Consider the following 15,879-nt stretch of genomic DNA (forward strand, 5'->3'; position numbering starts at 1 on the left):
CATGACATAAAGACATGACCGCAGACAGCTCCAACTGTAGCATACTGTTGCAAAATAAATCAAAAGACATTAAAAATTATATCAGATTAGAATAGCAACATAAATAAGAATTTAAAAACTCACACATAAAGTACTAGAAGTCAAGAAATAATTACAAATAAGAGCAATGAAGACTGAACTGGAAGGAACATAAACTGATTACATATATCAAATGATACCTTAAGAGAAATAGAAAGTGAAGAGGAGGAAATTTTAAGAAATTGAAAAGAAATGATTTGAAAGAAAATGACAAATTGAAGAAAGTCAAAGATGGTCCAATATCTACGTTATAGGAGTTTCAAAAGAAGAAAACGAAAGCAATAGAACAGAACAAGTACTAAACTTTTCTGAAATATAAAAAGATTTGAAACTATTGTACATAGTGAAAGTACACATGTATCTGAAAATATCAACCATGAGTGACCAAAAATAAGACACAGTCCACACAAAATACAGGAGTTTAAATTTTTTAAAAAGTGGTATTTCGCTCAAAATGAACAAGGGATTTATAAAAGAAAGAGCCTTAGATTACCACTAGACTTTCAGCAGTAATGTTTTATGCCAGAAGGAATTAGGGTAACATGTATAGGGTACTCAGGGAGAAAATATGTGAACCAGGTTTTTTTATATCCAGGAAAACTGACTTTCAAGTTTAAAGTGACAAAAAAAAACAAAAAAAAAAAAACACCTGTTATCAAGATGTAGGAAAGCAAGTATTGTAAGTAATAATGTTTTCATGAGTCTTTCCTGAGGAAACTACTAAAAACGTGCCTGACAACCAAAATGAACCCCAAAAATGACCCAAAGATATTGATATAAGAACTACTGGTAAGCATTCAAGATATAATTATGTACAAAACTATGACTATGTGAGGATTAAAATGAAGAGTAAAATATGTAAAAGCTATTTGCTCTGCTAACATGACTATAGAATTAGGCTACAAATGAGAGAGGAGAATAGGAAGAATATATGCAAACACTTTTAAAATATGCATTAATTACATTTTTGTTTTAGAATAGGTATTGTAATGCTAAGACTACTGTCTATGCAATGTGAAATAAAACTAATGAGTTATTATGAGCTAGTCTAATTCTGTCATCCTCTGTGTCTTTGATAACCAAGGGTCTTGATTGGGGAAAGGGGGAAGAGATACAGGTATCATATAGAAGAGATTAGGTAAAAATCCTATCTCCTGAATTTAAATTGAAAATATCAGAATAAACTCAGTAAAGTCCTCAAAACAATGACGAACTCAACAGCAATGAGTATTACTGGAATCTAGATTATATTCTGAAAACACCATTTCTCAATAAATAAACCAGGGCTCTTTGGAGGAAATTGTTGATTTGGAATAGGAAGCATGCAAGATGAGCTGGGAATAACTTGTTATACCTGAGAACAAGGAAGCTTTGCCAAACACTACTAAACTCGTCAAAAGCACCTGTGGGCCTACTTAAAAAAGCTCCCAACGAGCACAGTTGGGATAATTTGACCTACATGAGGGGAAGTATTAGGTTGGTGCAAAAGTAATTGCGGTTTTTGCATTTTTTTTTTTTTTAAACCTTTTAAACTGCAACTATTTTTGCACCAACCTAATACCTCATTATAAAAGTATTCCAACTAATGAATGAAAAAGAAATGACAATTTCCCAAACTGGATGAACAATGAACTAAGCAATGAACATCAATGTTACTAACATCACACAAAGAGAGACAACCAGACATTATGTGCCTTCTGATGAAAGACTGTGACACCTCCTTTGACCTTGCCAAAGGGATCAGATCTGAATCTGATGAAACTCTGGATCCAGCTGCCAATTTAAAGGAAATACAGAGACAAAAGAACCATGAATGTGCACTTAGCAAAAACCAGACTCCCGCAAACTACAGGTCAAATGGCCCAGGTTCTTCAACTACTGTAAGGGGAAAATAGAGAACCTATGGATTAAAAGACTTATAAACATTGCCAAAAAAAAAAAAACCCACACTGGATCCATCCATTGCTGTGTGCTCCAAATTATTCAACCACAGATAACCATACAAACTGATTTGAACTTTTAGGCTCTTGAATTTCATGTTAAAGTACAAAATTCTAGAGAGATCTTTTAAATTAAAATTTAAGACAAAAAAAAATCATCTCTGTACTGTTTGAGCATTTAAATTTTATTTATTTCTGACAGTAATTCAGTCAAAGAGTGGTTATCTTGTGGAGTTAGATGTATTAGGTTTACAAAATATAACCACCAAAAAGAGAGGCTTTTTCAACTAATCTTTTATCTGTTTCAATGCAAACTGTATGTAAATATGTCATGCATACTCTTCCTATTAAGTCTTACATTTATGATATGTTTATATGAAGAATGAACAATTACTGACACTTTTCATAGCTGTAATCTACAATTTCAGATCTAAAATTATCATGAAATAGATCTGTGTTTTGATCGTTATTTCAGGTGCCTGTTAGTATCTTTTGAAGCCAGAAGAGGGCACTCCAGAGCAGTGTAGCTCTGAATACTTGTGACTAGCAGTCAGAAAATATCCTTCGCTAAAGCAATGTGCAAAGCTCTATAAAAATAAAGAAAAAATTGAAGGAACAAATAGATAATTACTATAGGCCGTCTTCATTTACTAGAAAAAAGAGCAGTTAAAATATATAACTATCTAAATACATATCTAGACTATCAAATATACATAGATAGATAGATGATAGATAGATAGATAGATGATAGATAGATAGATAGATGATAGATAGATAGATAGATAGATAGATAGGTAGATAGATAGATAGATAGATAGATAGATAGATAGATGATAGATGGGTAGATAGATAGATAGATGATAGATATGTAGATATAGACATCTCCTTTCTTTCTTCTTTCAAGAACATCCCAAAGCTGAATCTGAAGTTATGTTACAATATTTATTCTTTTGCTACTTCTGCTGTTAGTTATAAAACCAGTTCTCAAGTACTCCCTTATATAGATTAAGAGTGTCCAAAGAGGACATACAAATGGCAAATAGACATATGGAAAAAATGCTCAACATCGCTAATCATCAGAGAAATGCAAATAAAAACCACAATGACATCACCTCACCCCAGTCAGAATGGCTATCATCAACAAGACAAATAGTAACAAGTGTTGGAGAGGCTGTGGAGAAAAAGGAACCCTCATACACTGTTGGTGGGAATGCAGACTGGTGCAGCCGCTATGGAAGGCAGTGTGGAGGTTCTTCAAAAAAATTACGAATAGGATTACCTTATGACCCAGCAATTCCTCTCCTGGGTATCTACCCAAAGAATCTGAAAACATTTATACATAAAGACACGTGTGCTCCAATGTTCATTGCAGCTTTGTTTACGGTGGCCAAGACATGGAAACAACCAAAATGTCCTTCGATAGATGAATGGATAAAGAAGTTGTGGTATATATACACAATGGAATACTATTCGGCGGTAAGAAAAGATGATATAGGGACATTTGTGACAACATGGATAGATTTTGAGATTATAATGCTAAGTGAAATAAGTCAGACAGAAAAAGCAGAGAACCGTATGATTTCACTGATATGTGGTATATAAACCAAAAGCAACAAAAGAACAAGACAAACAAATGAGAAACAAAAACTCATAGACACAGACAATAGTTTAGTGGTTACCAGAGGGTAAGGGGGTAAGGGGGTGGTAGATGAGGGTAAAGGGGATCAAATATATGGTGATGGAAGGAGAACTGACTCTGGGTGGTGAACACACAATGGGATTTATAGATGATGTAATACAGAATTGTATACCTGAAATCTATGTAATTTTACTAACAATTGTCACCCCAATAAACTTTAATTTTAAAAAAAAGTATTGTGTTTTGATCAGTTCAAGTTTAGGACAAAGGAGATTTGATAGCCCTTTAACAATCCTAGTGCAGAAATAATTTTGTAAACAATATAATATTATCCCCAGTTTCTGCAAAGGCTTTTCCAAACATGAAGAACACTGTTTCAAATGTCGGTTGCTCAGTTGCAGGGCAGTAGATAGGTGATTAAGTTCAGACCATCACCTTACATTAAGGGAAAGATGACTAAGGCATACCATCGTCGTTTGAAGATAAAATTAGAGTAGTAGGGTCTGAAGTCCTTTCCTAAAACTGGCTGTCTCAGGAACCCTGTAGCGTGGGCCTGTCTTATGACTGTGTGTGTGCTCAGGTCTCAAAAGAGCAGAAAGGCCACCATGATGGGACGTTCAGCTGAGTCCTCTATTTCCAAAGTGATTCTAAACAGCGCTCCTTAGGAGATGTGCCATTGCCGTGAGGAGGCTAAATCAATGCCAAAAGTCTTTAGGGAGTTCTTCAGGGAGAAGATTTAAGGAAGTTTCAGAATACATCATGGTAAACAGCGTTTTGTGTGCTATCCTGCAAATGTAATTTCTAAAAAAATGTATCCTTGTCTACACATTCATTTATTCTCCTGAGCATTCTGGTGAATAATGAAACCAATTCAGTTTTTCATTATTGAAAAAAATGAGCGTGCCACCTTCCCTCATGTGAGGGAAATTGCCAGTGTGTTCAATGATCCTTCCCTTTATTACAGATCTGCTGTGAAATATGAAAATTATATTGCTAGTTATGATGTTATCTAGGTTGTCGGTTGTAGCTGAAAAGACCAATTTATGACTACCTGTTCTCCAGTTATGGCCATATGGACATACTGGTTGACGTTATAGCATTTGTTTATAGATTGGTTTGCAAATTGGAGCTCTGTGAGTTTGCACCTCAAGTTACCTAACTTGTTTAAAAGAAACTGGATGGTCTATTTTCACTGAATACAGAGCTCTGTCTCTCCCGCTTCTTTTTTTTTTCTTACCTCAACTTTGTTCACGCGGTATAACTTACAGCATTTCCTCCACTTGCCTTGCTTAAAGATCCACCTAGCTCAGCACTTACAGTTTGCAATGAGTTAATTTTCCTTATGCATGCATTTCCAACTTCATTCCTTTACCCACTGCCCCCCACCTCCCACTTTGCCTACAGAAATTGTAACTGCCCAATACGACTTCTACTTCTTCAATTAAGTCTTTGCTCACTACTTGAGACATGCCTATCCCCCTCCCACCCAATGTCCTATAACCCCTCTCGTTTTTTCTACTGTACATATCACCTAGTACATTACTATCTACTGGGTCATAACCTTGCCTTTATAAGTAGGCTCTTTTAATTCTAGTAAACAAGAACTCTGATTCCTAGTTACCCTATACCTGTAATAGTCACTAATCTCAGTGATTAAGCTCAGGAAATCTAATCTATTCTGTTGATCAAAAGGAACAGGTCATGTCCAAGTATTACCTTTGGTCTGGTTACTGGAGTTACACCTTCTGGTTATTTGTTATAATGCATCTTCTCAGGATACTGTGCTTTCCTGTTCTTTCTCTGCCCTTTTCCTGACCAGATTGGCTTCCTAAACATCTGTGACCAATCTGATTTTTGCAACTACTAAGCAGGCCAGAACTGAGTTTGGGGAATGCATCTTCCGGTTTGTAGTCAGCCTCTGGGATGTTTTTTTCTTAGTCCTTTTCCCTGGAATAATTTCATCATTGCCATTTAGGAAGGAACCTTGAAGTCTCATCTCATTCTGATCATTCAAGTAAGTTTGGGGTCACAAGCCAAGCACCAGAAACAGATGCATGTGAATTAGAGGACATTTTACTAAACAATAACAATAAAGAGTCCTCTATTCATTTCAACATGAAATTATTTGGCAAATGAATAGCCTATTCAGATGTAAGGGGACAGACATTATAATGAGCAAAGCCAATGCATCTATAGCTGTGACATGTGGCCCCACAGTTTGTTTGTAGTTCTGCCTAAATAAAAGTAAAAATAAAAAATAAAATGAAATGATAGAATCAATCCTATGATTATCCTTTTGTGGGAAAAAAAATCATGTTTAATGTTTTAATAGTGTTATTTGTTCAATGTATGTAATGATTTGTCAGTATGTTATCTCTTTACATTCCAAAACTAAAGTCATACTCATAATTTTACAGCTTCGCAAGTCTGTTTTCAGCATCAGGGCAAGGAATCTTCTAGAAAAGGAGACTGCAGTCACTAAAATCTTAAGGTAAACAGTTAAATGTTGATACATATTTAAACACAAGTGGGATTATATTAAGCAAAAAATAGTTTTTTTTTACACAAACTAATTTTCTGAATATTTATATATATGTATACTTTATGTTAGAAAGTAGGTTTGGGTAACTATGTACTTATCAATAATGTCAAGTACATCATTAATCTCTTTCCTGAAAAAGTCATATTTTATTAGTTCAATTGACCATTTCTTTTCTTTCATTTAAACATAAATTATGAGTTAAACATTTACAAAAAGATGAAAATAACTTGTTTTTATTCTTACAACTTTTATGCCTTTTGTGATATCCAAAAGACAAATCACAATCTAAGGGGAAAATGGTAAAAAGGTAAGCTTTTTCAAAGTAATTGTGATTTATTAAGAATAAATTTATTTAAAATTTATAAGAATCAAAAGCATATGCATTTTAGAATGCTTATAAAAACATAATTTTAATGCTACTCTATAAAATCTGCCTTGAAATAAAATATCGGAAAGGAAAATTAAGCTGGCTACGTAAGAGTATTTTATAAGACTGTGTCATAATATAAAGTAACATGATCATTATAAAAATCCATAAACATTTGCAATATAATTTATTGGTTCATACATTATATAGACATGTGTAAATGACACAAATATTGGGAGCTAGAGGTAGCATGGCTAACAAGGCAAAGGAATAAATTTATACTAGAAATCCTTCTCCAAACTTGTGCTAAGGAATAAGAGTTGGATTTTCTTCTATGCTACCTTTGTTAATAAGAATAGTCAGTAAAGCATTTTCACCAGAATGTATGTCACTGTAACTTGGATAACTGTAATGAATAAATAAGGCTAATATATGATTTGAAAAACTATCTTGACTTCACAACAGTACCTGGAATTTGTATGCCCCGAAATAATCCTAACTAATCAAGACGGTATCCTATGTGTTTATTCTTTATATTGGCTGATGATTCACGTATAGAGTTGAGTATGTGTTGGAGTACCTTCTGTGAGCTGAACATAAATATCTCTGGGGCTTGTATGTTATCATCACAGATTACGATGTCATGAGCCTAAAAGGTTTGGTTGAAATAGAGAAAGGAAAGCTTCTAAGCAAATTTATAACAACCTGTGTCCCAACTTCCGTTTGCTTTCAATGGGTTCAATCCTGGTGAAGGAGGAATATTTTTCTGTCAGTCCCCAAATGACGTAAATGATATTGGATCTGCTAGCAGTTTCTGGGTGTGGGCCGGGATCTTGTCTCGTGAAGCCGAAGAATGGGCACACGGACCAGGGAGAGACAAAAAGTGTAAAGGAAGATAGTTTATTAGAGGCAGGAGAAGAGGTTGCAACTCCTGAGCGGGAGGTAAAAGCTCTTACTTTTATACCTTCCCTTACCTGCTTGGGGAAGGGGGCTGGAGCCTTCTAACGGAATTCATCTATTAGGTTTGTCCTGTTTGCTCATCCTGAAGGGATTAATGAATCAACCCGTTCCTATCTATCAGATCTGCTCCTTTGTCAGGCCAGAAGGGATTTGAGATTATCTATTACCCTCAAGGGTATTCTCATGTCCCTTTCCTGGGGTGAAGGAGACATTCAAGGACCTGGAGTTTCAGGATATGGCTGCTTTTTCGTTTATTCCACCAGGGACACCCACCCCCTCACCCCCACCCCGCCATCTACCTAGCAACATACTAACTAACCTGTCTCACTGGCATTACCACTAGATAGCACATGAGGCCCGTCTTGAACATTACATGGTACTTCAGGGTCTTTATCAAGCTGTAACTGTACTAGACCAGTCCCTAGGGTCTTGAAGACTCTCTGCCGCTCTCACAAAACAGATCATAACCTGGACCAGCCGTGCAGGAGTGTCGAATGGCTCACAAGAAAGACGATTCTGCCTCCCCCAGAAATGGCCCATAAGGGGATTGTAATACTCTGAGCCTCTATTCAGAGTCTACCTGGCCAACTGCGAACCAAAATGACCTTGCTCACCTGCCCAGAATAATTGCCCACCAGCTAATGTGAACTGGAGTTCCCAGAGACTTTCAGAGTACAGGCAGACAGGGCTACTCAGCAGGGAGCCGCTTCTGGAGCCTCACTCCCGTCCTGTGAATCCCTTCTGAACTTTGATCTTCCGCTTCGCCTTTTCCACCACCCTTTCTTCATTCATCTCTCTCCCAGCTTACAATAGAAGGGTGAAACTCTCACCCGTCCCGAAGAAAGGTGAAACTATATTGTGTATTGATCTGGAATGTAAAATCCTCTGGGTTGCCTACCAGGGACTATTCCCATGTGGCTTTCTCCAGAAGGAGGGTCCCATTGGGCAGCACTTTATTGTCTATCAGGGTGACACAGTTTTGGAAAGCCTCCTTCCGAGAATTCATATGCCTTAGAGTTAGGCCTTAGAAATAACACAGTTGTCACAAGGGCATGTGTTAACATGCTATTTGAAAATTGAAAAACAAAGTCAGAGTTTTTCTGATATATTTCGCTGATTGGTTTGGCAATGAAAACTGACTTCATAGGTACGCAAGGTCATAAAATTGAATGGATTAGATGGATGAGACGCTCTAATGAGAGGAAAATTTAATTGTTGATTTTTAAATGTACATGAGTGGTTTTAAAAGGAGAAAATGTATGGGGCACCTGAGCAAAAGTTTTAAGACTATGAGGGAATAGGGACACCCTCATACTTGCCCAATAATTGTGTAGTTTGAGGGACACCCAGAGCCAATAACATTTTACCACAAAATGAGAGGGAGCTCCCTGGGGATGCTTGAGCTATGTTACCCAGTGAATCTCTGGAAGTAAGAGTGAACATTTACAAAAAGAATCTTTAATTTCTTAAAAGAAATTGAAGAAGGCACAAAGCAATGAAAAGACATTCCATGTTCATGGATTGGAAGAATCAATATAATTTCTTTAAGAATACAAATTTGATCTTTAGAAAAGCCATTTAGCTCTTCTATAAAAATTATTTCCTCATTGCTGCTATACTAGTCTCTGAAAGAATTAAGGACAAGTGCAAGATGTCAAATAGATAGTTGATTTGGTTGTACTTACCTTTTTTCACTAATAATAACAATAGTAACAAGAATAATAACATATCTGCGTTATAATGTAACCCGTAAGTTAGAAAGTCAAAAATGGATTGGTCCTTGTCTATGGGTCCATGGACATATTTCTATGCTGTTTTCCAAGGAACAACAATAACTAAAAAGAAAAAGAAAGAAAAGGAGAAAAGAGAAATTGAAAAGAAAGAAAAGGAAACATTTACAGTGCCTCAGGGCAAATAATTCAAACAACCCTACACAAAACAGAGAAGGGGAAAGTTTCTACCACTCTCTCATTGTCTTCTCACTCCCTACAGAGACTCTTCTTCCTAGGCTCTAACCTTTCTCTGTTAATAATTAAACTCTGCAGTGTTCCTGGGTAACTTAGAAGTGGAAAGACAAATATTTTATGATCTCACTTATATGTGGAATCCGAAATAGTCAAACTCAAAGAAACAGAATAGCTTGGGGGGTTACCAGAGGATGGGAGGTGGAGGAAATAGGGAAATGTTAGTCAAATGTTAGTCACACATTTCCAGTTATAAGATGAATAAGTTCTGGGGAGCTAATGTACAATATGGTGACTATAGTTAATAATACTGTGTTGTATACTTGAAATTTGCTGAAAGAATAGATCTTAAATGTTCTTGCCACACACACGAAAGTGGTAATTATGTGAGGTTATAAATGTGTTAACTAACTTTATTGTTGTAATCACTTCACAATATTATTTGTTTATATTATATATCAAATTTATTAATATAAATTATTTATATTATTCCCAATATTATTTGTCAATTACACCTCAATAAACCTGGGTGGAAAATGGCCTCTCCCACAACCATTTGCATTTTGAAAGGAGGCTTTGAAAGAAGGAAAGAGCTTTTAAGACAAAGAGGTACAGATATACTATCTTCACAGATGAGTCTGCCTTGATGCTAAAAAAAAAAGAAGTCCAGCAGAGACCTGTTTTAGTGTTCTGTCACTCTTGATTTTCCTAAGTTTTTTTTTATTTTCATAGACTCATTGTTCATAGTTTCATCTAAGAAGTACCTCCCACCCCCCAGGGAGACAGAGAAGTATAAGGAGACATTGAAAGAAGACCTGAGCTGAATTATTTGGCAAGTAAAACACAGGCGGCCATTTGTCCAGATTTGAGTGCAGACAGAGGTAAACCATATGAACTTTAAATCCAGTGTGATGTCAGAGGAAGACATTACGAAATATTAGTCTTAGAAATAACTTTTTAAAAAAGAACTATTTGTGGAAAATAATACAAAACAAATCCCCCATCTAAGGTATTTGGAGAGCTGGCTTCGATTCCCAGTTCTCTGTGAACTTAAAGACTGGAGGAGGTGCTGTTCAGGGTCTAACATAGTTCTAACGTACGATACTGGACTTGGTATTAGGAGGCCTTGATCAGTGTCTGGCTCTGCTCCTCCATAACCTTGAGCAACTCACTTCTCCAACCCTCAGTCTTCTTGTCTGCCTTTGCAGTATAGACTGCCCAAAAACCTCATCTGAATAATCTGTTGATCAAGCAAAGTGAAATTTAATACTTATTACAGCATTAATTAATTTAAAAAGAAGGAGACCACCACTTCAGCAGTCTTAATAGTGTCTCAGAAGGGATAGGTCAGGGAGGATCATTTTAAGGTTTGTGTTTAAGTGTTTTTAGGTGGGGAGATCTGATTGAGATTGGGCAGAGAATTCTTGATATAAGAATTTAGATCATTTCTCAGTATAGACAAATATCAAGTCATTATGTTGTACACCTGAAACTAATGTAATGTCATATGCCAATTATACCCAATAAAGAAAAAAGCGTCCAGGATGCAAAACAGGTCACAAGTATCTGTTATGGACAGGTAACCACTACTGTTCTGGGGAAGGCAGAACTGTGGGTGGGGGCACAAACAGGTGACATTCTTTTACTTCTTCACTGCTTTCAAGGCTCTTTCTCCCCGGTCTGGCTCCACATTTCAGTTAAAAGTTATTCAGATGGAGTTTGCACTTCTGCTTTTCACTTTTCTTCTTGATTTGGGGTAATTTTCAAGAAGACAGAAAATAAATGACGACTTTATGCTGTCATCAACACTCTGTAAATTTATTTTGTGCCTTTTGAATTTTTAACTAAATACATCTATTACCTTTAAAAAATAAATACAACTAATTTTGGAAATAGCATTTTTTTTTTTTTAATGGACCTAGCTGCACAGGGTCTTGGCCTGAGTCTTGATGAGAACTAATTATTTTTAGGTGACTGGTTCACCAGTTGAGTGACTTATTGTCCAGAGAAAGGGGCTAGTTCATTAGTCTATAGTTCAGATAAATGCATGTTTGGAAACTTCCTAAAGCGAACAATGAAATTATTTATTGGTTAATGGCCTTAAATCCTGGACAGGCATTTCCTGGAATGAATAGTAAAGTCATATTGATGGAGAGGACTTAGTTCTTGGTACTAATAATTAAGCTGCAGGCCTGTTAGTGGTCTCAGTTCTCAGGGGACCCACACTCCCAAATATCCATCTTCCATTTGAAGCAGGATCCCCATGATTCCAGTATGTGAAATTTCTTATAAACAGGAAATTCAAGCCCATAAGGAAAAAGTCTTTCAGAGAGAAAGGGCCCTGGAGTTTGAGGTATTTGAATCATTGGTGCAGTCACCCTTTTCTACACATAATGATCTTTAATTTGTGTTCTACTTATTCCTTTTTAAAATTAACTGGCTCCTTGAGAAATAGAAATGAATTTCTGGCTATATTTGAGAATTCTTTGATGAGAAACAAAAGTGGGCCATTTTTACGGAACTTGAGAATACCGTCACATGTATAAATTCAGGTGACTCATTTGGCACAAACAGACATCTATGTTGTGTTGTTTGTTTGTTTGTTTGTTTGTTTGTTTGTTTCAAGACTTACGTGGAGAGTATTGTGGGAGACAAGATGTCTCACCACCCAAATTATTAAATCCACGTTTGCTGTTATATTCACTGTTGTTTTGATTTTGACTATACCGTTCAGCTCCACTAACGAAAGCTTCCTTCGAAAGGCAGTGACCTTTTTACTACTTCAAATGAAATCAAAACAAATAACAGTGTGCTTTCAAAAATATCACTGCTGCTACTGAGATTTCTCTAATTCAGAGCCTTGAAATTGAGCAAAAATGCATTATTATCCCTGCTAGGCTGAATGCATAGAGAAACGTCGAAATAAAATAAACATTTTGCACTATTTTAGAAAGTTTCATTCTCTTGTGGTTTGCCATCAGTAACTCATTTATTAGGACAATACCTTTATAACATTTTTGAATTCTCAGTCTGGTATGATATTTGCATTCTGATATTTAGATCTATGACAAAATTTTCCCAGATATGCACTTATATTAATAATTTTTAAAGTCTAAATAATAGCCTTTAGTTGAATGCTATGTACTACAAAAAAAATTAAATACAATTAAATGACATATGTAGGGTTAGTTTCGCTTTTCATTTTAAGAGAATTATTTTTATTGACTACAAATACAATTTGTATACTACATAAATGTAAATAAAATCACTACACATTTATTAAGCTATAGGTTTTTAAATGACATTAGCTGGATTTTCTTTCTGAAAGAAAGTGCCTCTAAGACATTTATTCATTCCCTGAAGACTATTTCTGTATATCTTCTATATGCCAGACATTTTCTGAGATACTGGACACATACATTATTTCCTCAAAGGGTTCACAATGTTTGCCCTTAGGAAATACTTATGACACTAGTTAGATGTAGGAGCCTTCAGTAATATCTCTAGATTTCTGAACATAATGGGGACAAGAAAATTCATAGATAGTATAGTGATGGTTCCCTATTGAGTGACTTTAACAATGAAAATCATGTATCTAAAATGTACCATACAATAAAATGAACAACAATCCCAGTATCTGTGTTTCATACGTTAATTATATTTCATTATGCCATGAAAATGCCTTTTTTACATGAAGCTAGAGGAAGAAGAAATGGGGGTTGGGAAAAGAATTTATAATTAACATTTCTCAGATTCATGTATGGTACTAAGCTCTTGTGTATGTTATCTCATTTAATCTGTACAACACACCTGTGTAGAAGAAATACCATTATTACCCCCATGTTATGTATGACAAAACTCAGTCTTAGAAGGATAAGTAATTTTTCCCAAGATTACATACCATGATCACAATCTTGGATATCACAGCAATCATCTTTATCAACCACAACATGATTTCCCAAATAGGGAGCCATATTTATGTGTCCCCAACATCTTATACAACTAAGTTCGCCCATTTATTAGAAAATAACTACGTGCCAAACACTGTGCTCTTTTACATGCTCTCTGCCATTAGGTCCTCATAGCAACTCTGAAAGATGAAGATTATTAGCTCTCTTTTAGAGAAGAAGGAATTAAGGCTCAGAAAGGTTACCTGACTTACCTGAGGTCACGCTGTCATCAAGTCAGAGAGTCAGATAGCCAGGAATCAAACCCTGGCCTGTGTGACTCTGAAATGCATGTATTAACCACCATACTATGCTTTTAAATTATAGAGGAAACCATTCTCATGCTCACTGTTAACAAACTCTAAATCCCTTGTTTTTCCCACACTTGTGGCTGCTCCACAGGGTCCCCATACAGGTTATGCATGAAACAAAGGTGCCAGATCAAGGGGGCAATTAGAAGCTGAAACCCAGCCCCCACTGTACCTACTCAGGCATATAACCATTGCCAAGCAGCACCCCCTAGCATAGGACTACATCCCTCAAGAAGAAGGTGCATATTTTTCCAATTTATGCAAAGGTACCATATGGGCTACTGGCATCCTTACTCTTTGGGACAATTTAAATCTCTAGAACCATAATTCTCTCCAGTCTTTTCCTTCTCTCTCCACACCCTCCATAAAACTTCCCATAGTAGAGGGGAGCCAGCCATGTGTTATCTTAGGGTAATACATAGAAGTATCTTAATAGAAGATCTTTTGTTGGTTATTGGTTGCAACTCACATCCCAGACCCTGATGGATGAACCAATTCAGGCAAAGTCGCTTCTGGACTGGCATTGTGTGGACTTCTTGACACTGACCTACAAAGGTGACCTCATTCCTTTCCAGGTTCATACAGTCATATACAATATGATGTGTTGATGTAATAGAAATGCAAATAGGACAGACTTTGCAATCAACCACACTTGGCTGCAAATCTGAGCAGTGGTGAGTCCTGGGGAAGGCTCAGTTCCTTCATTTGTCAAGTGGGTATATAAGCAGCCTCATAAGTAAATGAACACTGTGCCATCATGTGTCACTTGGTAGCTCAGTAGCCAAACTGGGTTAGAATCCTGGCTTCATGGATATTTGACTTTGGGCAAGTTATTTAATCTCTCTGCACATCAGTTTTCTCATCTGTTAAATGAGGTCTTAAATTAATAGACCCTGTCTCATAGGTGAGGGTTAAACAAGTTAGTATCTGTAAAGCGCTGTATAGGTAATTTTCCATTATTAGTAGTAAGTCCAAGAGAGAACCACAGCTGCCCCCAAGATGCAGGAAATTGACAGTCACCTTCAAAGCAGATCCTCAAGGGCTTGCTTCAGAAGTCTTCACTGTTGCCCAGCAGAGACTGTATCTGAGGAGCATAAAATGCTTTTGATAAATCAGTGTACCCTTTTCTCAGTTGATATCAAGTTTCTTGCTCACCCAGCTGGAAACAGTCTATCAGCTGCAGTTCTGTGCTCAGTTAAACTCGGCTTGCTAACATCTTCAAAGGACCATCGGATTATTTGTTCAGATCATTTGGCTGGATATTTGATGGATGTACTCCCCAACTAACAACATAGATTCATCACCCGAGGTTGACATTGCTTATAGCTAGCTAGAAGTCCCGGGCATGGAGAACCGTGATCTTCTATAATGCCTGAAGCGCACTGTGACATTCTCCACTGCTTGGATGTGCCAGAAAAAAACAGTCCTATCTCAAAAGTAGGCTTTGGCAGGAGACTAATCAAACAAGTGGAGACCAGTATCTTACAGAGACAACTAGCAAATGAAAGCGAGGGCATGGTCAAAGTATTGGTAAAGTTTGGCCTGATTGACTTGGCAGGTGATGCCTGATTGTGAGCAGGACTTAAACAAAATAGTTGGATAAGAGGGGCTAATGAACAGGGCATGAGGAGCAGCTGGAACAGAACTTGCCATCATAGGGAGCACAGACGGCTATGGCTGAGACCAGCGTGACATTGTCTGCTTCATGGGTTGTAATTGCCTACCTGGAACCTGCAGTGTGCACATAACATTGGAGTTCTGTAACTTCTGGGTGGATGACGATTTACCTAGGAGTGGTCCTTCATGGGCTGTTGGCTGAATGAGAAGTATTTCTCCTTGTCTCTGGCCTGTCTGATGGCCCTGTTCTCCCAGCTCTCTTTCCCCAGGTTCCTGGACAGATGAACTGACACTCGGGCTCTCCTCTAGTCATATTCCTCTGAAAGAGAGGATGAACCTGATATTGTAGAGATTGAGGAGATCATGGAGTTTTCTAGAGGAAGGAATTCACATTCCAGTGATTCCCTCCAAAGGGTCACCTGTTCTTGTGTGAACATCATATATGACAAGGGAACTTTGAGGAAAGGGAAAAGAACCTCTTCATTCTTATTCTGTTCTTTCTTGTCTAGACCCC

General features: G+C 36.8%; 1 protein-coding gene across 5 annotated transcripts in view; it reads left to right on the plus strand.

Moving 5' to 3' along the window:
- The window catches only part of NALCN (sodium leak channel, non-selective), a 294,980-nt gene that overhangs the window by 223,441 nt on the left and 55,660 nt on the right, over positions 1–15,879 (plus strand). For all 5 annotated transcript variants that reach the window (XM_074329501.2, XM_074329500.2, XM_074329499.2 and 2 more), the window contains one exon: positions 6,075–6,148. In XM_074329501.2, coding sequence (XP_074185602.1) covers positions 6,075–6,148 — 74 coding nt within the window. The remainder of the gene's footprint in view (positions 1–6,074; positions 6,149–15,879) is intronic.

This window comes from Rhinolophus sinicus, chromosome 16, assembly GCF_057876585.1.
Source record: "Rhinolophus sinicus isolate RSI-liver-muscle chromosome 16, RSI-T2T, whole genome shotgun sequence".
NCBI classification, from domain to species: Eukaryota; Metazoa; Chordata; class Mammalia; order Chiroptera; family Rhinolophidae; genus Rhinolophus; species Rhinolophus sinicus.